The sequence below is a fragment of the Cherax quadricarinatus genome, chromosome 91, assembly GCF_038502225.1.
Source record: "Cherax quadricarinatus isolate ZL_2023a chromosome 91, ASM3850222v1, whole genome shotgun sequence".
Taxonomy (NCBI): domain Eukaryota; kingdom Metazoa; phylum Arthropoda; class Malacostraca; order Decapoda; family Parastacidae; genus Cherax; species Cherax quadricarinatus.
Window position 1 is genome coordinate 14,821,990 of NC_091382.1, and position 23,054 is coordinate 14,845,043.

At 40.5% G+C, this 23,054-nt stretch overlaps 2 protein-coding genes across 2 annotated transcripts in view; both read left to right on the plus strand.

The window, feature by feature from the left end:
- LOC128704824 (carboxylic ester hydrolase) overlaps nucleotides 1-20,700 on the plus strand; it is a 72,722-nt gene extending 52,022 nt beyond the window's left edge. Inside the window, exons 11-12 of the mRNA XM_070104402.1 lie at nucleotides 16,813-16,927; nucleotides 17,831-20,700. Coding sequence (XP_069960503.1) covers nucleotides 16,813-16,927; nucleotides 17,831-18,007 — 292 coding nt within the window. The 3' untranslated portion in view covers nucleotides 18,008-20,700. The remainder of the gene's footprint in view (nucleotides 1-16,812; nucleotides 16,928-17,830) is intronic.
- LOC128688235 (carboxylic ester hydrolase-like) overlaps nucleotides 1-23,054 on the plus strand; it is a 303,519-nt gene that overhangs the window by 223,373 nt on the left and 57,092 nt on the right. The window lies entirely within an intron of this gene.

Here is a 23,054-nt window from a genome sequence, read left to right on the forward strand (position 1 = left end):
TTTTTGATTTTATGCGGGGTTAAAAGGCAGATATTTTGGCGAATGCCAAAAATTTTGTCAAATGTATTTTTTTTTAACTTGATAATAAGATATATTAGATGAAATGGCTATGTTAAAATGTCGTGCTAGTTGTATTCTAACAGTTGGGAATGTCGGAAGTGCCACTCGTAGTGCCAATTTGTCAGGGGATGCTGCCATATATAAAAATTATGTTTATATTTTTTTCTCTGTTGTTTGTTGGCCAATCATACTGAAACTTTGTCACATGCTTCTACATATGCACCTCTAAAAGTACACCAAAAATAAAATAAATCGGTTGAAAAATAATAAAACAAAAAAAACAGTTAGTAACTTGGCGGCCTGCGCCCTTGACTTTAGTCAAGTTGACTGGAATTCTTTGACAGGTAATCTAGAGTCCAGTGACTTTATGGAAACAGTTCAGGACTGTTTTCTGAAGCAGAGCGTGACAGAGCCTACCAGGGGTGATAATTTGCTAGACCTAGTCTTGTCAAATAAGGAAACACTCGTTAATAATCTGGAGATCACTGAAGAGCTTGGCGCAAGCGATCACAAATCCATCACTTTTAGCATTAACTGGGAATGCAAGAATAATGATAATATAGTAAAAATCCCTGATTTCCGTTCTGCCAATTATAATGGACTTAGGGAACATCTGTCTAATCTTGATTGGGGTTATCTAGCTAAAGATTTTATTAGCGATGATCATACATATGATTATGAAGGGATCTGCTTTTATGATTGTTTTCTTAATAATGTACACAGTGCCCAGAGTATATACATTCCCCAGAGAGAAATTAGGTCTAATAATAACGATCCCAAATGGGTTAACAGGAGGCTAAAGCATCTATTAGGGGAGAAAAGGGGAATTTACAGGCGCATCAGAAGAGGAGAGGTTAACCTTACTGACCAATATGTTCAGCATAAAAGAGAAGTAAAAAAGGGGATTACAAAGGCTAAACATGACTATGAAATTAGAGTTGCTAATGAATCAAAGACTAATCCAAAGGGGTTCTTTCAAGTGTATAGGACGAAGGCGAAGGAAAAAGTAGGACCTCTGAAAAATGGGAATGGACAGCTGACGGATAACGAACTGGAAATGTGCTCCTTATTTAATGACTATTTTTTGTCAGTTTTTACACAGGAAGATGTAAATGAGATTCCAGTAATTAACAATTATTTAGTTCCTGATGAATTTAAGTTAACTAATTTTACTGTCACGATGGACATGGTTATTAAACAGATAAACAAACTGAAGCAAAATAAGTCCCCGGGACCCGATGAGCTGTTTTCCAGGGTACTTAAGGAATACAAGACAGAGCTTAGTCAGCCATTAACGAGTGTATTCAATGCGTCCACCCTAACCGGTGTTGTGTCAGAGTTGTGGAAGATGGCTAATGTGGTTCCTATATTCAAATCAGGGGATAAGTCCACTCCTTCAAATTACCGTCCAATAAGCCTGACATCTATAGTGGGCAAGTTATTAGAATCAATTATAGGTGACATTATCAGAAGTCACCTTGAAGAGCATAACTTGATAAATGAATCTCAGCATGGATTCACGAGAGGTCGTTCCTGCCTGACAAACTTACTGACGTTCTTCAATAGAACATTTGAGGCAGTTCACAGTGGTAAGGAATATGATATTGTTTATTTGGATTTTAGTAAAGCTTTCGATAGAGTACCTCACAAGAGACTCTTAAGAAAAGTGGCAGCTCATGGTATAAGAGGTAAAGTTCTGATAAATTAGACATATGTGCAACTCTTGGGTATCTTTATTGAGGAAACTGCTGCACCTCTCCTGCCAACGGTTTATAAGCTCCTTCTCAGCACGTATGCCGTATTCTATTCAAGATTGATGGACTGACCACATCGACTCAAGGTTGAGGGACTGATTACCTCATTCTCCTCCTACTCTTCAAGATTCTCCTTTGTATGAACTGATGAAGCCACTGTGTGGCGAAACGTTTCCTCAATAAAGATACCCAAGAGTTGCACATGTGTCTAATTTATCAACATGTCGGTTCTCTGAACCATTCATCTACAAACCTGTCAGACACTGCATCTTCTTGGGATCTTAATACTTGGGAATTCTTCGCTTGCCTAATTCTTGGGCACGACCTACTTCAACATTGAACAAATGTTACACTACCTCTGACTGCTGCACCTCTCCTGCCAACGGTTTATAAGCTCCTTCTCAGCACGTATGCCGTATTCTATTCAAGATTGATGGACTGACCACATCGACTCAAGGTTGAGGGACTGATTACCTCATTCTCCTCATATTCTTCAAGATTCTCCTTTGTATGGACTGATGAAGCCACTGTGTGGCGAAACGTTTCCTCAATAAAGATACCCAAGAGTTGCACATGTGTCTAATTTATCAACATGTCGGTTCTCTGAGCCATTCATCTACAAACCTGTCAGACACTGCATCTTCTTGGGATCTTAATACTTGGGAATTCTTCGCTTGCCTAATTCTTGGGCACGACCTACTTCAACATTGAACAAATGTTACACTACCTCTGACTGCTGCACCTCTCCTGCCAACGGTCTATAAGCTCCTTCTCAGCACGTATGCCGTATTCTATTCAAGATTGATGGACTGACCACATCGACTCAAGGTTGAGGGACTGATTACCTCATTCTCCTCCTATTCTTCAAAATTCTCCTTTGTATGGACTGATGAAGCCACTGTGTGGCGAAACGTTTCCTCAATAAAGATACCCAAGAGTTGCACATGTGTCTAATTTATCAACATGTCGGTTCTCTGAACCATTCATCTACAAAGGTAAAGTTCTAGCATGGATTGAGGCATGGCTTACCAATAGAAAGCAGAGAGTTACCATTAATGGAGTGAAATCTGAATGGGGATTAGTCACTAATGGCATTCCACAAGGATCAGTTTTAGGCACTCTCTTGTTCATAATTTACATTAATGACCTTGATGAAGGGATTACGAGTGACATGAGTAAGTTTGCTGATGATACGAAGATAGGCCATATAATTCACTCTGAGGAGGATGTCAATGAACTCCAGGACGATTTGGACAAATTAATGTCTTGGTCCGAAAAATGGCAGATGAAGTTCAATGTGGATAAGTGTAAGGTACTTGCCCTTGGTAATGAAAATAACCATCGAAGCTATAATCTAGGTGAAGTAGAGCTTGATCATACAGAATGTGAAAAAGACTTGGGAGTCATGGTAAGCAGAAATCTAAAGCCAAGACAGCAGTGCCTTAGTGTGCGCAACAAGGCCAACAGATTACTTGGATTTATCTCAAGAAGTATAAGTAACAGAATGTTGTTAGGTAAGACACATAGTAACAGAAGTCCAAAAGTTATTTTACAGCTCTATACATCACTAGTGAGGCCTCATTTAGATTATGCTGCTCAGTTTTGGTCTCCTTACTACAGGATGGACATAGATTCATTAGAGAACATCCAGAGAAGAATGACTAATATGATTTACTGTGTAAGGAACCTCCCGTATGAAGATAGACTTAAAGCATTAAATATCCACTCTCTGGAGAGGCATAGAATGAGAGGAGATATCATTGAAGTGTATAAGTGGATGACAGGCATAAAGTACTGAGGGTGTCGAACCAGGTAAGAACCAGAAATAATGGATATAAGTTGGATAAATTTAGATTTAGAAAGGACATAGGTAAGTACTGGTTTTCTAACAGAGTTGTAGATGCGTGGAACAGTCTTCCTAGTGGGGTGATAGAGGCTAGGACCTAGGGTAGCTTTAAGAAGAGACTGGACAAATATATGAGTGGGAGGGGCTGGGTTTGATTGGTGTCATGGGTTACGGGAGTTATTTCTTGGGTAGCTTTAGGTAGATCGTTTTGATAAGGAACTGCCTCGTATGGGCCAGTAGGCCTTCTGCAGTGTTCCTACATTCTTATGTTCTTATGTTCTTATGTATTAATAAAGGGGATATTAATAAGGTCTTGAGGATATCTCTCCAAGACAGAACCCGCAGTAATGGATTTAAATTAGATAAGTTTAGATTTAGAAAGGAAATAGGAATGTATTGGTTTGGAAATACATTCAGTGGTGACGTGTACTTAGCTCTGTGAAGACCTGTTTGTGTGCTCTTGAGTGGTGACCTGTACTTTGAGTGCTGACCTGTACTTAACTCTGTGAAGAAGTGTCTTGTTTGCTCCCCGTGGACTGAACCAAGATGCCCTCCATCGAGCAACTTTACCAGCAACTTAAGGAAGAATTGAAGGCAGCGAAGATGGAGATACGGCGATTGACCGAGGAAAACAAGAGGATTCGTAGTAGTCCTCCTGTTTCGAGTCCTCAGGTCAAGAAGGGATCGTGGTCAGTGGCTGGACAGCAGGGGACGACGAAGTTGACGATCAAGAAGACGAATGGAAAGCCAGAAACGATGAAGAAGAAAGAGACTGCTGTGGAAACTCCCGTGGAAACCTCCAACGCATTCTCGGTGCTACCCGACGAATGTGAGTCTACTACTGGGATCGTCACGACGAACGACAAGGAAGGTAAGAATATTGTTGTTGTTGGGGATAGCCAGGTTAGATACATGGATAGGGCATTCTGCTTGAAGGACAGGAGTAGGAGACAAAGGGTATGCTTTCCTGGGGCTGGGATGGAGGACATTGTTAGCCGGCTTGACAACATCATGAACGGTAATGGGATCAATCCTATTATTTGCCTCAGTGCTGGAGGCAATGATGTAGGCAAGCGTAGAAGTGAGGATTTAGTTAGAAAGTTCAGGACAGCTATAGACATGATTAGGAAGAAGGGGGGGCGCCCTGTTATATGTGGCATTTTGCCAAGAAGAGGTGTTGGTAATGAATGGTTGTCCAGAGCAATTGGTATTAATTGTTGGCTGGATAAACACTGTAAGGATAATGCAGTACCATTCATTGACAACTGGGACAACTTCTATGGCCGAAATGACATGTATGCCAGGGATGGGGTTCACTTATCCAGGGCAGGTGTGGGGTTTCTTGCTAACTCAGTTGAGGGGGTTGTTAGGACTTTAAACTAGGATTAGTTAGAGGTATGGGTTTAGAAATGATTAATAATGAGTATGGATATATTGACTTATGCTCTGATATTAAGAATCTTAATAGTAACTGTCATGGAGTAACTCTGGGTAATGATAATTTCAGAAATTGTGTTAAAACAAAGATGAATAGGAAAAATGTGCAGAAGAAAAAACATATGATGGTATTTTATGCTAACAGTCGAAGTGCAAGAAATAAAATTAATGAACTACGTTTGGTAGCATGTGCTGGGAACTTTGATATCATTGCATTAACTGAAACGTGGTATGATTTAAAGAGTCGGGATATGACTGCTGAGTGTAATATTCAGGGATTTAAGTTATTCAATGTGGATAGATGTAATGGGAAGGGGGGAGGAGTTGCATTGTATGTTCGAGAAAATATTAATTGTTGCATAAAAAAAGGTATAAAAATAGATGGAGCAGTAACAGAGTCTGTTTGGGTAGAGTTCGTGGAGGGTCAAGAAAAACTAATTCTAGGTGTGATATACCGACCTCCAGGCTTGGATCACGATAGAGGGAGACTTCTTTGGGACGAAATTGATAGGGCTTCTTGACACAGTAAGGTAGTCATAGTAGGGGACTTTAACTTTAGCCAAAATGACTGGAATTCTTTGACAGGTAATCTAGAGTCCAGTGACTTCATGGAAACAGTTCAGGACTGTTTTCTGAACCTACCAGGGGTAATAATTTGCTGGACCTAGTCTTGTCAAATAAGGAAACACTAGTGAATAATCTGGAGATCACTGAAGAGCTTGGCGCAAGTGATCACAAATCCATCACCTTTAGCATTAATTGGGAATGCAAGAATAATGATAATACAGTAAAAATCCCCGATTTTCGTTCTGCCGATTATAATGGACTTAGGGAACATCTGTCTAATCTTGATTGGGGTTATCTAGCTAATGATTTTATTGACGATAATCATACTTATGAATATGAAGGGATCTGCTTTTATGAATGTTTTCTTAATAATGTACACAGTGCCCAGAGTATATACATTCCCCAGAGAGAAATTAGGTCTAATAATAACGATCCCAAATGGGTTAACAGGAGGTTAAAGCATCTATTAGGGGAGAAAAGGGGAATTTATAGGCGCATCAGAAGAGGAGAGGTTAACCTTACTGACCAATATGTTCAGCTTAAAAGAGAAGTAAAAAAGGCGATTAGAAAGGCTAAACGTGACTATGAAATTAGAGTCGCTAATGAATCAAAGATTAATCCAAAGGGGTTCTTTCAAGTGTATAGGACGAAGGTGAAGGAAAAAGTAGGACCTCTGAAATCTGGGAATGGACAGCTGACGGATAATGAACTGGAAATGTGTTCCTTATTTAATGACTATTTTTTGTCAGTTTTTACACAGGAAGATGTAAATGAGATTCCAATAATTAACAATTATTTAGTTCCTGATGAATTTAAGTTAACTAATATTACTGTCACGAGGGACATGGTTATTAAACAGATAGACAAACTGAAACAAAATAAGTCCCCGGGACCCGATGAGTTGTTTTCAAGGGTACTTAAGGAATGCAAGATGGAGCTTAGTCAGCCATTAACGAGTGTATTCAATGCGTCCATCCTTACCAGTGTTGTGCCAGAGATGTGGAAGATGGATAATGTGGTTCCTATATTCAAATCAGGGGATAAGTCCACTCCTTCAAATTACCGTCCAATAAGCCTGACATCTATAGTGGGCAAGTTATTAGAATCAATTATAGCTGACATTATCAGAAGTCACCTTGAAGAGCATAACTTGATAAATGAATCTCAGCATGGATTCACAAGAGGTCGTTGTAGTGATACTGGTCCTGTGGGGAGCAGCAGCAGGATAATACTGCACCACCTCTAGGGGCCCTTAACAACAACAACAGTTTGGTGTGTCATGGGCACCAACACATGGTGTGTGATTCTCTCCTACTTTATCCATTTATCAGCGATGCAGATTACATGGTGAGTTTAAATATGTGGCCTGTAGTTATAACTTTTCTCTTGACATATGCAAGACATCACCATCCCTGTAGAAGCCATTATTAGATGTACTAGTCATTATATTTTGTTGTTGCAGAAGTACTATGAAGATTCTATGTTCAATAAAGCCTAGAGATAAGGCCTGTGTTTCTATCACAACAATTTATTGAACATAGAATCCTGGGCTACCTGGTGGTGATCCTGCGCTAGACTACATCACAACATGGAGCGTTTACTGAAACCTGAGAGGCTAGACTGTGACCCCAGCTTATCAACGGCTGCTCAGGAATGGAAGCACTGGTTTAAGACTTTCAAAAACTTCTTGGGAGCCCTTCCTAAAGAAGATCTAGATAAACTAAGTCTGCTCATCAATTTTGTGTCACCTAAGATATATGAGGCTATTTCTGAGTGTAATACCTACGAAGATGCTATCAAAACCCTCAAGTCTCAGTATATTAAACCTACAAATAAAATCTTTGCACGCTATCGCCTTGCAACTCGCCGCCAGCAGATTGATGAGTCCTTAGAGGAATACTTTCAAGCACTGAAAATTTTAGGTAAGGACTGTCACTTCCAAGCAGTGACAGCTGCTCAGTATTGTGAAGAGTCCATCAGGGATGCTTTTATCAGTGGCCTGCAATCACCAATAATAAGGCAGCGTTTATTGGAGAATAAAACTCTCGACTTAGCCGCTGCCTTTGACCAGGCAAGAGCTCTAGATTCAGCCCAGAAGAATTCTGAAGTATACAGTACCACTCAGCCTTCTCGAGTGGTAAGTGCTGCAATTCCTGACCAAGACTCTTGCAATGAAGTTACTGGGGAACCTGCCTCAGTGACAGCAGCAGCAGGTACGGTGTGTTTCTTTTGTGGTTTTTCAAGACATCCACGTCCAAAGTGTCCTGCTCGTGAAGCAATGTGCCATAAATGCCACAAGAAAGGTCACTTTGCTAAAGTATGTCGTGCTAATGCATCAACAAGAGCTAGTGCCTCCACACATTCCAGTGATCATGCGACTCTAGCAACAGTGACTTCTGCGGCTACTCCAAATTCACTGTCAAAGGCAGTTGTGAAAGTATTCATCAAAGGAACAGAAGTAGATGGTCTTATTGATAGTGGCAGCTCAGAGAGTTTCATCAACCTTGACTTAGTTAAACGGCTCTCCTTGACTCTACATCACTCATCAGGTACTGTTTCCATGGCATCAACATCTCTCTCTATTCAGACCTTAGGGTTTTGTAAGGTAAATCTCAGAGTTAATGGAAAGGATTATCAAGATGTACATTTAGCTATTCTGCCACAACTGTGCTCTGATGTTATCCTTGGTCAGGACTTTCAGAAGCTGCATGGTAGTGTCACCTTAACATATGGAGGTGAACTGCCTCCTCTTGTTGTCTGTGGACTTAGCACTTTAAGGGTAGACCCACCAAAGCTGTTGGCAAATCATACCGCGGATTGCCATCCTATATCAGCTAAGTCACGCCGCTATTCTTATGAGGATCGGATGTTCATTGAGAAAGAAACTCAGAGGCTGCTGAAGGAGGGTATTATAGAACCGAGTGATTCCCCTTGGCGTGCACAGGTTGTTGTTGTTAAAGATGGTTATAGAAAACGGAGACTGGCTATCGATTACTCTGAGACAATCAACAAATTTACACTTCTTGATGGGTACCCTCTACCTCGAATTGACGATACAGTGAACAAAATTGCTCAGTACTACGTGTTTAGCACAATTGATCTGCAGAGTGCCTATCATCAAGTCCCTATAAGGAATGAAGATAAACCATACACAGCGTTTCAGGCTAGTGATGGCCTGTATCAGTTTACCAGAGTCCCTTTTGGAGTCACCAATGGGGTAGCCTGCTTCCAACGAATTATGGATTCACTCATTCAGGAAGAGCAACTCATGGGAACCTACACGTATTTAGATAATGTTACCATTTGTGGCAAGACCCAGGAGGAACATGATGCAAACCTTGATAAGTTTTTGGAAGCCGCCAAGAAGAAAAATATCAGTTACAATGAGGAAAAGTGCACTTTTTCAACTAAAAGGCTTAGCATCCTTGGTTATGTAGTGGAAGGAGGTTCAATATTCCCAGACCCTGAACGACTACGACCTCTACGGGAACTTCCAATGCCTCAAGACAAAAAGTCACTCCGAAGAACTCTTGGTCTCTTTGCTTATTACTCACAATGGATCTACAACTATTCAAGTAAAGTCCGCCCATTGAGTGCTACCACATTTCCTGTGACAAAGGAAGCAGAAGCCTCTTTCCATACTCTCAAACAGGACATTGAAAACTCAGTAGTTCAAGCCATTGATGAGTCCCTACCATTCGAAGTGGAAACGGATGCATCTGACATTGCCATTGCTGCAGTCTTATCTCAGGCAGGACGACCAGTAGCCTTCTTTTCGAGAACTTTTCAAGGATCAGAGAAATGTTATGCTGCTGTAGAAAAGGAAGCCCAGGCCATCATAGAAGCAGTTCGCCACTGGAGGCATTATTTAACTGGTAGACATTTCACCATAAGGACTGACCAACGGTCCGTGATGTATATGTTCGACAAGAAGCACAAAAGTAGGATAAAGAATGACAAGATATTACGCTAGAGGATGGAACTATCGTGTTATGACTTTGATATTCTGTACCGACCGGGTCAAGAGAACATCTCACCTGATGCATTCTCTAGGTCCCACTGTGGAGCAGCATGTCATGATTTGCAATCACTCTCAGCTCTCCACAAGGCTTTGTGTCACCCAGGAGTTACACGCCTGTACCATTTTGTCAAATCAAAGAACATGCCCTACTCAGTGGAAGATGTGCGACAAGTGATCAGAGCATGCAGAGTATGTGCAGAGTGCAAGCCAAACTTTCATCAGCCAGAGAAGACTCATCTCATAAAATCCACCCAGCCTTTCGAAAGATTGAATATAGATTTCAAAGGACCTCTACCAAGCACAAATCAGAATAGGTATTTCCTTAACATAGTAGATGAATATTCAAGGTTTCCTTTTGTATTCCCCTGTGCAAATATGGCTGCTTCAACTGTTATTAGTTGTCTTTCACAGTTGTTCTCTATTTTTGGTATGCCAGCTTATATCCATTCAGACAGGGGATCCTCGTTCATGAGTAACGAACTTCAGGAGTTTTTGGCTAGCAAAGGTATTGCCTGCAGCAGAACAACAAGCTACAACCCTCAAGGCAATGGTCAAGTGGAGCGGTTCAATGGTACTATATGGAAGGCAGTTACAATGACATTAAAGTCGCGCAATCTACCTGTTCAACACTGGCAAACTGTCCTACCTGATGCTCTTCACTCTATTAGATCACTGCTGTGCACAGCTACTAATGCAGCCCCTCATGAAATACTCCTCAACTATTCACGTCGTTCCTCTATGGGAGCCTCCGTGCCCACTTGGTTATGTCATCCTGGACCCGTTCTCCTGAAGAGTCACCGTAGGATGAACAAGACGGATCCTTTAGTGGAAGAGGTAGAGCTCCTGCAAGCTAATCCACATTACGCCCACATTCGCTACCAAAATGGTGAAGAGACTACAGTATCTACAAGACATTTAGCCCCAGTTGAAATCCCTATTAGTGTGGAATCTCAAGATACACCAATAGATGTGAGAGATGCTTCGTTTTCTCCTGGAAAGCCCCTTGAGACTACCCCTATGGAAATAGAGGATTTTGCTCCAGCAGTTAATCAAACCCCGCTGGAAAATATCGAACCTGGTGAAGAGGCTCAAGGGCTACGAAGGTGGGACGTGTACGTCGCCCACCTAACAGTTTGGGAGATTACTGTCTCTGATATTTTAGAAGGGGGAGATTGTAGTGATACTGGTCCTGTGGGGAGCAGCAGCAGGATAATACTGCACCACCTCTAGGGGCCCTTAACAACAACAACAGTTTGGTGTGTCATGGGCACCAACACATGGTGTGTGATTCTCTCCTACTTTATCCATTTATCAGCGATGCAGATTACATGGTGAGTTTAAATATGTGGCCTGTAGTTATAACTTTTCTCTTGACATATGCAAGACATCACCATCCCTGTAGAAGCCATTATTAGATGTACTAGTCATTATATTTTGTTATTGCAGAAGTACTATGAAGATTCTATGTTCAATAAAGCCTAGAGATAAGGCCTGTGTTTCTATCACAACAGTCGTTCCTGCCTGACAAACTTACTGACGTTCTTCAATAGAACATTTGAGGCAGTTGACAGTGATAAGGATTATGATATTGTTTATTTGGATTTTAGTAAAGCCTTCGACAGAGTACCTCACAAGAGACTCTTAAGAAAAGTGGCAGCTCATGGTATAGGAGGTAAAGTTCTAGCATGGATTGAGGCATGGCTTACCAATAGAAAGCAGAGAGTTACCATTAATGGAGTGAAATCTGAATGGGGATTAGTCACTAGTGGCGTTCCACAAAGATCAGTTTTAGGCCCTCTCTTGTTCATAATTTACATTAATGACCTTGATGAAGGGATTACTAGTGACATGAGTAAGTTTGCTGATGATACAAAGATAGGCCGTATAATTCACTCTGAGGAGGATATCAATGAACTCCAGGACGATTTGAACAAATTAATGTCTTGGTCTGAGAAATGGCAGATGAAGTTTAATGTGGATAAGTGTAAGGTACTTGCCCTTGGTAATGAAAATAACCCTCGAAGCTATAATCTAGGTGAAGTAGAGCTTGGTCATACAGAATGTGAAAAAGACTTGGGAGTCATGGTAAGCAGAAATCTAAAGCCAAGACAGCAGTGCCTCAGTGTGCACAACAAGGCCAACAGATTACTTGGATTTATCTCAAGAAGTATAAGTAACAGAAGTCCAAAAGTTATTTTACAGCTCTATACATCACTAGTGAGGCCTCATTTAGATTATGCTGCTCAGTTTTGGTCCCCTTACTACAGGATGGACATAGACTCATTAGAGAACATACAGAGAAGAATGACTAAAATGATTTACTGTGTAAGGAACCTCCCGTATGAAGATAGACTTAAAGCCTTAAATCTCCACTCTCTGGAGAGGCGTAGAATGAGGGGAGATATCATTGAAGTGTATAAGTGGATGACGGGCATAAACAAGGGAGACATTAATAAAGTACTGAGGGTGTCGAACCAGGTAAGAACCAGGAATAATGGATTTAAGTTGGATAAATTTAGATTTAGAAAGGACATAGGTAAGTACTGGTTTTCTAACAGAGTTGTAGATGCGTGGAACAGTCTTCCCAGTGGGGTGATAGAGGCTAGGACCTTGGGTAGCTTTAAGAAGAGACTGGACAAATATATGAGTGGGAGGGGCTGGGTTTGATTGGTGTTGGGGGGTGCGGGAGTTGTTTCTTGAGTAGCTTTAGGTAGATGTCGTTTTGATAAGGACCTGCCTCGTATGGGCCAGTAGGCCTTCTGCAGTGTTCCTACATTCTTATGTTCTTATGTAGTTGATGAGTGGAACAGTCTACCTAGTTGGGTTATTGAGGCTAGGACTTTGGGCAGTTTCAAATTTAGGTTGGATAAGTACATGAGTGGGAGGGGTTGGATTTGAGTGGGACTTGCACATCAGAGCTTATTTCTTGGGTAGCATTGGAAGTTGGGTTGGGCAAATGTTTTGTTAGTGGGATGAATTGTAAAGGACCTGCCTAGTATGGGCCAACAGGCCTCCTGCAGTGATTCTCCTTTCTTATGTTCTTATGTTACAGGTACCACTGACTTCCCTGCTAGTCAAAGTAACAATATTCTGATTGTGGGAGACTCTCAGGTAAGATATATGGACCGTGATTTCTGTAACAGAGATAGGAAGGTCAGACAGAGAGTGTGTCTTCCAGGAGCTGGTGTTGGTGACATAGTCAGCAGGTTAGATAATATTATGTCTGGTAATTGAAAGATGCCCATTATCTGTCCTAGTTTTGGTGGAAACGACATCAGGAAGGGCAGGAGACAGTAGCTGCTGGATAAGTACAGGTCAGCCATAGAAGTATTTAGGTCTAAGGGAGGGTTCCCAATCATATGTAGCATCTTGCCTAGAAGGGGAGTGAGCAAAGAATGGATGTCTAGAGCAATTGGTATAAATTGCTGGCTAGACAGGTACTGCAAGGAAATTGCAATCCCATTCATTGATAACTGGGACAAATTCTGTGGCAAGGATGGTATATATGCAAAGGATGGGGTTCATGTCTCTAGGGCTGGAGGGGTTGCATTAGCCAGTTTGATTAAGTGGGCCATTGATGACTTGTCTAAGAATTTAAACTAATAGATTATAGAGGTATGTGAGAAACAATCAGGCTCCAGTGTTAGTGTTGAAAACAGCAGATATTACCAAGATACTGCAGGGATATGTTTAAAAGGCAATATTCAAAATAAAGTTGCTAGTAAAGGCAAGGCAATTGTTCATCAAATAAAGATATACTCCTACAAAAAGTAGGAGACTAAGAAAAAGGAAAGATGATCTAAGATTACTTGCATGTGCAGGTAATATAGATATTATTGCTATAACAGAGACCAGGTTCAACTTCTCAATACAACATACAGGATTATAAACTATTCCACACTGATAGGGTCAACAGGAAGGGTGGTGGAGTGGCGATGTATGTCAGAGATAATTTATATTGTTGTGTTAGACAAGATGTAAGATTCGAAACATCGGACACAGAATCTGTTTGGCTACAGTTTCCCAAAGGTCGTGAAAAATTTATTTTGGGTGTGATTTATAGGCCCCCCAAACCTTGATAGGGAGTGTGGTAGGCTGCTATGGGATGAAATTCATAAGGCATCTAGATATGAAAATGTTGTGTTAATGGGAGATTTTAACTTTAGACAAATTTGTTGTAACAATGTGACAGGAAATCTTGAGTCTAGTGACTTTCTTGATATGGTTCAGAACTGCTCTTTAAAACAGTTTATGACAGAACCTACTAGAGGAAACAACCTGCTTGACTTAACTCTTGCCAACAAAGAATCACCAGTTAATAATCTTGAGGTTAATGATGAGCTTGGGGAAAGCAATCACAAATCACTTAGTTTCAATATTGTGAGGGAAAAGTTCAATAGATAGGAGTAGCAATATAGTAACAATAGTTTCATTGCCGGCTACTAGTTAAGGTAGGGTAATTCAAGCTCCCGTTTTTCCAGCCTTTTTTCCCCCTCCCTGAAAGTGATAGTTTGACTGCCGGCTGCTTGTTAAGGTAGGGTCAGTCTAGCTCCCCCTATCCCTTCCCCTCCCTCTTCCCCCCCCCCCGAAAGGTGACGTGTGGGGCTCTGGTCAAACAGTAAATCACTCGACTCACAGCTCCCAACACTACTGTAAGTACATGCCTGCATTGTATTCTAGTGGATTTATTGGTTAAAAGCTTCACTTTTGACCAATAATAAACTTAGTCCTTTCAGTCTTGCTCTAGGTTGACTGTTGTAATAATCACCATGTCTTTTGAGTACCGTACTTGCCATGGAGAGTGATTATTTAAGCAGTGGGTAACCTGTCTATCTTTTCAGCTTGGATGACAGTGAGGGTCACCTGTCAATCAACGAGAAGAACAGGAGACGGACTAACGTCCTGGAGACGTCCCATTTTGGATCTAATTACCTGTGCACCTGTATGAAATTGCTGGACGTAACCCCACAGCAGTGCAGTGGTGAAGAACCTGCTTTCCTGTCATCGGGATACTACTCGAGGCTCTATCTACTGTGAAGAACTAGCCAGTGGGTCGTAACCAACACCTGCGACCCCCCCCCCATCATCAGCAACGGCTACGATTTCAACAACAGTGTCACCAACACCAGACACCCCTATCTACATTAGCGTTGAATTCAGTTATCATTTATATTTTTCATTTTTCATTTTCTTTAATGTAGGATTAATATTTCATATTTAAGTGTTTTACATTTTATATTTTCTATATAATAAAGTATTTATGTTTGTCTGTTATTATTTCTTTTTCTATTCACTAATTTTCCTGAGGAGGAGCCAGCCTTGGTAATACTGTCTGAAGTTGTTACAGGGCTGAGTAAGCCTTCACAAATATATAATGGAATTACCCAGATAACTGCAATTAAATCTCTGTCCCAGATTTCCACTTCGATGACTTCATGGGACTGAGCAATTACCTGGGTGGGCTAAATTGGGAAGGCCTTACTATGGGTGAGGTAGGTAGGGTTGGTTGCCAATATGACGTATTTCAGAGCATAGCACTAGCTGCCCAGACAACTTTTGTTCCAAGTAAGGAAATTAGATCTAACGAAAATTATTCCAAATGGATAAACAATAGATTAAAAATTTTTATTGGTCAATAAGAACTATGCTTGGGGCCCCCCATCTGGACCAACACAGTACCTCTCAGATCTGAGGCCCAGTTTCTTTCCCTGGCTGACAGAGTAAGATACAGAAAAGCCTACAAAGTAGCCACGATTCTGCACCGGCAGCAAGGTACTCCACTAAGAAGACGGATATTGACAACCATGACAAAAGATCCAACTCTCTTCATAGATTACTCCTGGATCCGTTCGTTTTGTGCTGCTGGGCGGAAGCTGCTGCCTATACAACTACTCCTTGAGAAGAGTTGTGACCTTCCTGTTGATGGGTATCATCCACCACCTCCCTGGTGCCCAGATCCGGCCGATGTGTGTATCTCTAAGCGTCTCTGCAATCTTGTCTCAGCAATCATGCTGAGACAAGCATGGCACCGACAGAGGGACGCACATCTGCAGTGTATTTCACAGATGGTTCTGTCGACCCTGACAGGAAGAGAGCAGCAGCTGAACTGTACCACAATGGTCACACTCAAGGCTGGCGACTCCCTGACCACTGCACAATCCCTTAAGCTGAGCTGGTGGCGATTCAGCAGGCATTGTAACATGCCCTATGACATCGACTCTGACCTGTCATACATGTTGACTCCACCTCTGCAATTAATGCCCTCTCCCATCCTCAACCACAGGACAATGTTCACCTCATCACATCGATCCTGAGCATAATGACAGCCTTAGAGGTTCAGGGTAACATATCGACATTGAGTTGGATCCCCAGCCATGCTGGCATCCGGGGAAATGACAGAAACTGTTCCAGAGCGCAGTGTACCGCCATCCATCGGCTTCGTTTGGGTTTTCCCACAGCCAAGATAATGATAGATAAGGCTGAGGAGGAGATGTGCCAGTACTGCCAGCGCGTTGTCCAGCGCCCTCTAACACACTGTCTTCTGGAGTGCGAAGTTACTGAGACACTCCGTAGGCAACTAGCACTGATATCCCCTCCCAAAGAGGACCCAGAGATGACTGCGGCCACACTATTGTACCATGGAGTCAACGAACCAAAGAAGCTGTTGCCCGTGATAACGACATATCCTCCTCCTCGCTAGTGTCCACAGTTAGGTCAAAGGATTGGTTTAAGCTGGTGGGAGAATTGAACCTGTCCTGCATTGGCCAGTATGCCTCCTGCAGTGGTAGTTCTTTCTTATGTTCTTAAGTGCTAAACCTTTAAGAGTCATACAGTAAGTGGTAGTTAATAATTTTTGATCTGAGGAATGGTAAAGTAGCTTCAAGAACCTTTTACTGGTATCCTTTCTCTACCCTAAAATGATTTTTATTTTTAACTGTAAATTCTTTAAGAAAATTACTTAAATAACATTTTATATATTAAATATTCATTTCACCAGTATGAAGGGAAAATAATTCTAACTCCTAGGAACAAATGATTTTACCATTATAACCACATGGAGACCGACAGTTTTCAAGACATATCTAATATATGTTTAACCCAGATCACACATCTTCATTTCATGACAGGAATCCAACACCTGATGACTCTCTAAATATAGTGTGGGAAGCTGCACGTCCAGACAACCTCCATCACTTGTCTCTCACACTGACGCCCACCATGAAGGCAGACTATAGGCACAAGGTATTCTATTGTCCGCTTGTCGCATATTCCTTGTGTAAAAAATCAGTAAAATCTTTAGTGTATCTGAATGGAAAGACTGTCAACATATATATGAAGCAAAGAGCTGCCGGAAAACTATATTTTCTGACATAATGTTATGAATTATGCTTACTTTGTCATTTCAAAATAAAAAAAAAATTACAGTGAAGAGGAATATATACAAACCATACCACGGGCTTGGATAGAACCCTCTGAGACTCTGATCACGGGCTCTTCCCCCGACCGTGGTATGATTTGTTTGCAATCATGCCATTACGATTTCGTGAGTTAACGGCTTTGAGGGGACTTGAGCTAAAGTTCGTCACGGCCACGCTAGCTGGAGATTCGTCTGTAAAAACTTGCATTTGTGGTCACAGTGGTGCCTATGCTAACCTTCCTATGGTGTAGAAATATACCTAGTTGGACGAATCTTATTGTGGCTAGATGGTCCAGTGGCTAACGCGACGATCTGGAGTTTTGAGACTCTCTGATCGCGGGTTCTATCCCCGCCCGTTGTATGGTTTGTTTGCAATCGTGTCATTACGATTTCGTGAGTCAAGATATACAAACTTTTATCGAGTCAAAATTTCGGCTTGAGAGTATTATTGGGACAACATTTTGCTCTGAAGAGAGCCCCATAAGGAAAACCTTTATATCTAAATGAAGCTTTATTAAAATGTTCTTAGAACAACTTATTGCTCACAAAAAGGCTCATTATTCTACGTACCTTTTTATTTTTATTTGTGGAAGTGTGCCTTTTAAAATCATAAAAATGTTGAAAAAATCTAATGCTTTTTTAAGTTAGGTAACATGAAGCCAACACAGCTTTATTTCAGATTAATGTTTCATATATTTTGAGTCTTATTGCATTATTTATGTAAACAGGTTCGTGCTTTCTGGGAGTCACTGCCACTTAAACAGAACTTGCTGCTTCACTCTGAGAAATTTAAACTCTCAGAACCCAAAGCTGAACTTGAGGAAATTAAAGAAGATTTGGATCAAGAGATGCCACTTCAAATGGAAAATGAACCAAAAATATCTGCTGCACGGAACGAGTTGTAATCTTGACATAATGAAAACTACTTATCCACTTGGTTGGAATACTGACTTCCAATCCTGATACGGAATGATTATCTTCATAGTTTTATCATAGGTTTATTATTGTACACAAATTGGTGGGGTATAGAGTCAATAGATTACAGAGGCATATTGTAACCAGGTACTGAACTAAATTGTATTGGGAGTGAACAAGTTTCAGCATTATATGTACCAGTTACTGATACCCAGGTACTGGGTTAACTTTTCTTGGGCGTGGTATGTTAATCAGATCTCATCTAGAATAGCCGAATAAAAATAAATAATGTTTCATTATAATGGATGTAACAGGCTTCTAATGACAAAAACAATGTCTGAGAATCCTAACTAATGTAAACTGTTTGTTTGGTGTTGCTGCTGCGGGATACAATGTGGTCACCAGTATGTGATCTTTGGTGTTGCTGCTGTGGGATACAATGTGGTCACCAGTATGTGATCTTTGGTGTTGCTGCTGTGGGATACAATGTGGTCACCAGTATGTGATCTTTGGTGTTGCTGCTTTGGGATACAATGTGGTCACCAGTATGTGATTTTTGGTGTTGCTGCTGCGGGATACAATGTGGTCACCAGTATGTGATCTTTGGTGTTGCTGCTGAGGGATACAATGTGGTCACCAGTATGTGATCTTTGGTGTTGCTGCTGTGGGATACAATGTGGTCACCAGTATGTGATCTTTGGTGTTGCTGCTGTGGGATACAATGTGGTCACCTTTATATTTTACCTAGTTAACAATATCAAGTTTTTTTCGTTCAATGCTACTTATTGTATTTAGTATATATACTGTTCTTTACATTTGCTTACCCAACATTTTGTACATCATTACTGTACCACAAGTATTCTTGCATACAGCATATTCAGTTATATTTTTCGATAGACAGTATATATTTTTTGCTTCCTGTTTTAAAATTACTTTTTTCCTCTGCAGTTTTTTATTGTTATTTTACCATATACTCGTGTAACATTAATATATACCCTGAACCTTATCTCTAGATAAGATACTGCCTAAGCTATCTCTGTTTGATCTCTTGCCATCTTGTAGAGATGGTGAAAATATTTTGTTTATTCTTGCCAAGAATCCAGAAACAATCCTTAGTGTATGAGTGAGGGAGTGTCCCTGGTGTCTGTTTCTCAAAAGTTAAGGAATGAGGTAATTCATCTGTCTAAATCCGAAATGCGATAAGTCATCATTCAGAACTGATGGTAAATTGTATTTATGATGGCCTGTCAAAGATGTGTGGTTAATATAATATTTATTGACCCTGTGTTTCCATTGCCAGGGCTTTAGTCACACCTCAGCAAATTGTCTCAGAAGTATAATCTACCAAGCTGAAAGATTTTTGTAATAGTGATGATCTAGAAATTGCGATAATAAAAACTTCTTTCCGTTATGCAAACTGTTCCTCCAGAGATGTTCCTCAAGGTGCTATTCTCCACTGCCTCTACTTCAGACTGTCTGGAGATGGTACTGTAATGTCACAAATTAATAAAAATTGCTGTTTTCCAATGGTTTCCTGAAGCTATTCAAAACTCGTGGAGGTAACATAATTGAATATCTGTTCAATGAGAAATCACATTAAGCATGCTAATGAAGTTCTAAATGAGTTGTGTCTTGATATTTTATGTCTGATGGAAAATTGGCTGTTAGAGTCTAATATATCAGTTATTACCGATTTTTTGCCCAGGTTCCATTATTACCTTCTTCTTGATATGTTTGGACCTTTTATATCTGACTGGAGACAGTTTCTAAGAATTGCTGACGACATTTTTCGTCTGACTAGAAGCCTCGTGCTGTTGAGGTGAAATCATTTGTAGAAAGAAACATTTTGTATAAAACTCCTAAACTCTGTAACAATTTGCCAGTGTCTCTTAATATTCAGGAAATTGTTCATGCTTCTAAGTTTAAATTGAAAGGATGTTTCTGCTGATCATTCTCTCACATTGGTATATACATTTTCACATTCTTCTTGATTGTTATTGTTCTACTTATGGTTTTGTGTACGAACGATTGTGAACTTCTTGAAAGAGCAAGCTCTAATAAAATATAAAATCTAATTAATAATTAATATTATTAATATTTTTTTCTCCCCATTTTTAACTATGGGGTCTCATTCTTTGAACACAATACAGGGCTCCCTAAACCCTCCCATTGGGTTGATACTGAGTGCCTAATAGAGCTATCACGTTAATATCCTCTCATGGGATGTGTCTTGATGTTAGTGACGTACTCTTGATGTCAGGTATTCTTGATACCAGTGAGATACTCTTGATATTAGTGAGGTACTCTTGATGACACTGACGCACTCTTGATCAAATAAATTATACCTTCCCTCCCTTTCTTTAATCAAATATGATTACCTTTCATTCCCGCAGGTGCTGTATGATCCCTTCTGGTTAAATGTTCCTATAATAACGTTACCTAACCCATAAATTTTGTCTTAAATGATGATTAAATTGTCTTGGAAAAAGGGTTAAGAAATGGTAAGCAACCTTGACCTGTGTAATTGTGAGCGAGTCACTCAAATATAGTACATGAGTAAACAGTGAAAAATAATTGTTAATTAACTGAAAGGTATTATGAAATGAATAAAGATGTACGTCTAGAAATCTACCCATCAACCTTTTACCTACTAACACACAATCTAATAAAGTTCTGTCATGTTTCCACATATTGTTTATCCTAAGTTAGGGAAGATTTATCAGGGAACAGGACACGTGCTTCCTGATGCGGGTCTTAGGCATGACTTTTGATCATGTGATAGAGTTCCTCTGCTGGCTTTCTAATTTACCCCATTTAACAAGTAATATAGTTTGTTGCAATTATACTTATTTATATAGTGATATACATATTTTTATATATAATTGTCAACCGTTATGTAGTTTTGCTAAAAGACCGAATATGCTAGTGCTAGTCCTTTACATTTTGAATAATAGATGAATAAGACACTTTTGTAACACTTGTGCAACACTTGTGCATCATTTTTGTAAGACTTGTGCAACACTTGTGCAACATTTGTGCAACACTTGTGCATCATTTGTGTAAGACTTGTGCATCACTTGTGCAACATTTGTGTAAGACTTGAGCAACACTTGTGCAACGTTTTTGTAAGACTTGTGCAACACTTGTGTGACACTTGTGCAACACTTGTGCAACACGTGTGCAACACTTGCGCAACACTTGTGCAACACTTGTGCAACACTTGTGCAACACTTGTGCAACACTTGTGCAACACTTGTGCAACACTTGTGCAACACTTGTGCAACACTTGTGTAACACTTGTGCAACACTTGTGCATCATTTGTGTAAGACTTGTGCAACACTTGTGCAACATTTGAGCATCATTTGTGTAAGACTTGAGCAACACTTGTGCAACATTTTTGTAAGACTTGTGCAACACTTGTGCAACACTTGTGTGACACTTGTGCAACACTTGTGCAACACGTGTGCAACACTTGCGCAACCCTTGTGCAACACTTGCGTAACACTTGTGTAACATTTGTGTAACACTTGTGTAACACTTGTGTAACATTTGTGTAACATTTGTGTAACACTTGTGTAACACTTGTGTAACACTTGTGTAACACTTGAGTAACACTTGTGTAACACTTGTGCAATACTTGTGTAAGACTTGTGTAACACTTAACATAAGAACATAAGAAAGGAGGAATACTGCAGCATGCCTGTTGGCCCATACTAGGCAGGTCCTTTACAATTCATCCCACTGTGACCAACCCAATTTTCAATGCCACCCAAGAAACAAGCTCCGATGTGCAAGTCCCTCTCAAATCCAACCCCTCCCACTCATGTACTTATCCAACCTAAATTTGAAACTACCCAAAGTCCTAGCCTCAATAACCCAACTAGGTAGACTGTTCCACTCATCAACTACCCTATTTCCAAACTAATACTTTCCTATGTCCTTTCTAAATCTAAACTTATCTAATTTAAATCCATTACTGCGGGTTCTCTCTTGGAGAGATATCCTCAAGACCTTGTTAATATCCACTTTATTAATACCTATCTTCCACTTATACACTTCGATCAGGTCTCCCCTCATTCTTCGTCTAACAAGTGAATGTAACTTAAGAGTCTTCAATCTTTCTTCATAAGGAAGATTTCTAATGCTATGTATTAATTTAGTCATCCTACGCTGAATGTTTTCTAACGAATTTATGTCCATTCTGTAATATGGAGACCAGAATTGAGCTGCATAATCTAGGTGAGGCCTTACTAATGATGTATAAAGCTGCAGTATGACCTCTGGACTTCTATTGCTTACACTTCTTGATATAAATCCCAGTAATCTATTTGCCTTATTATGTACGCTTAGGCATTGCTGTCTTGGTTTAAGGTTGCTGCTTACCATAACCCCCAAGTCCTTTTTGCAATCTGTATGGCTAAGTTCTACATTATTTAACTTATAAGTGCTAGGGTTATGGACACTCCCGAGCTTCAGAACCTTGCATTTATCTACATTGAACTGCATCTGCCACTTTTCTGACCAAGAGTAGAGTTTGTCTAAATCCTCCTGAAGTTCCCTAACATCTACGTTTGAATCAATTATCCTACCTATCTTCGTGTCATCGGCGAATTTGCTCATATCACTAGTAATTCCTTCATCAAGATCATTGATATATATTATAAACAACAACGGGCCCAAGACTGATCCCTGTGGAACGCCACTTGTTACTGATCCCCACTCGAATTTAACCCCAAAACTCGGATTTAACCCACTTCAACAACCTCTACTAGTGGGAAAGGCTGGATTTGAGAGTGACCTGACCTCCCAACATCTGCGTTCTACTAGTGACCTACGTCTTCCCTCCTGGCGCTATATAAGAACATAACAACATAAGAACGAAGGAACACTGCAGAAGGCCTACTGGCCCATGCGAGGCAGGTCCAAGTCTCCTACCGGCTTAAGCCAATGCACCCAACCTAGTCAGGTCAGGTCACATTGACTTAAGGGAGGAACACGGCAACTGACCTGGTAGCACAAGCTATCAGGTCCAACTC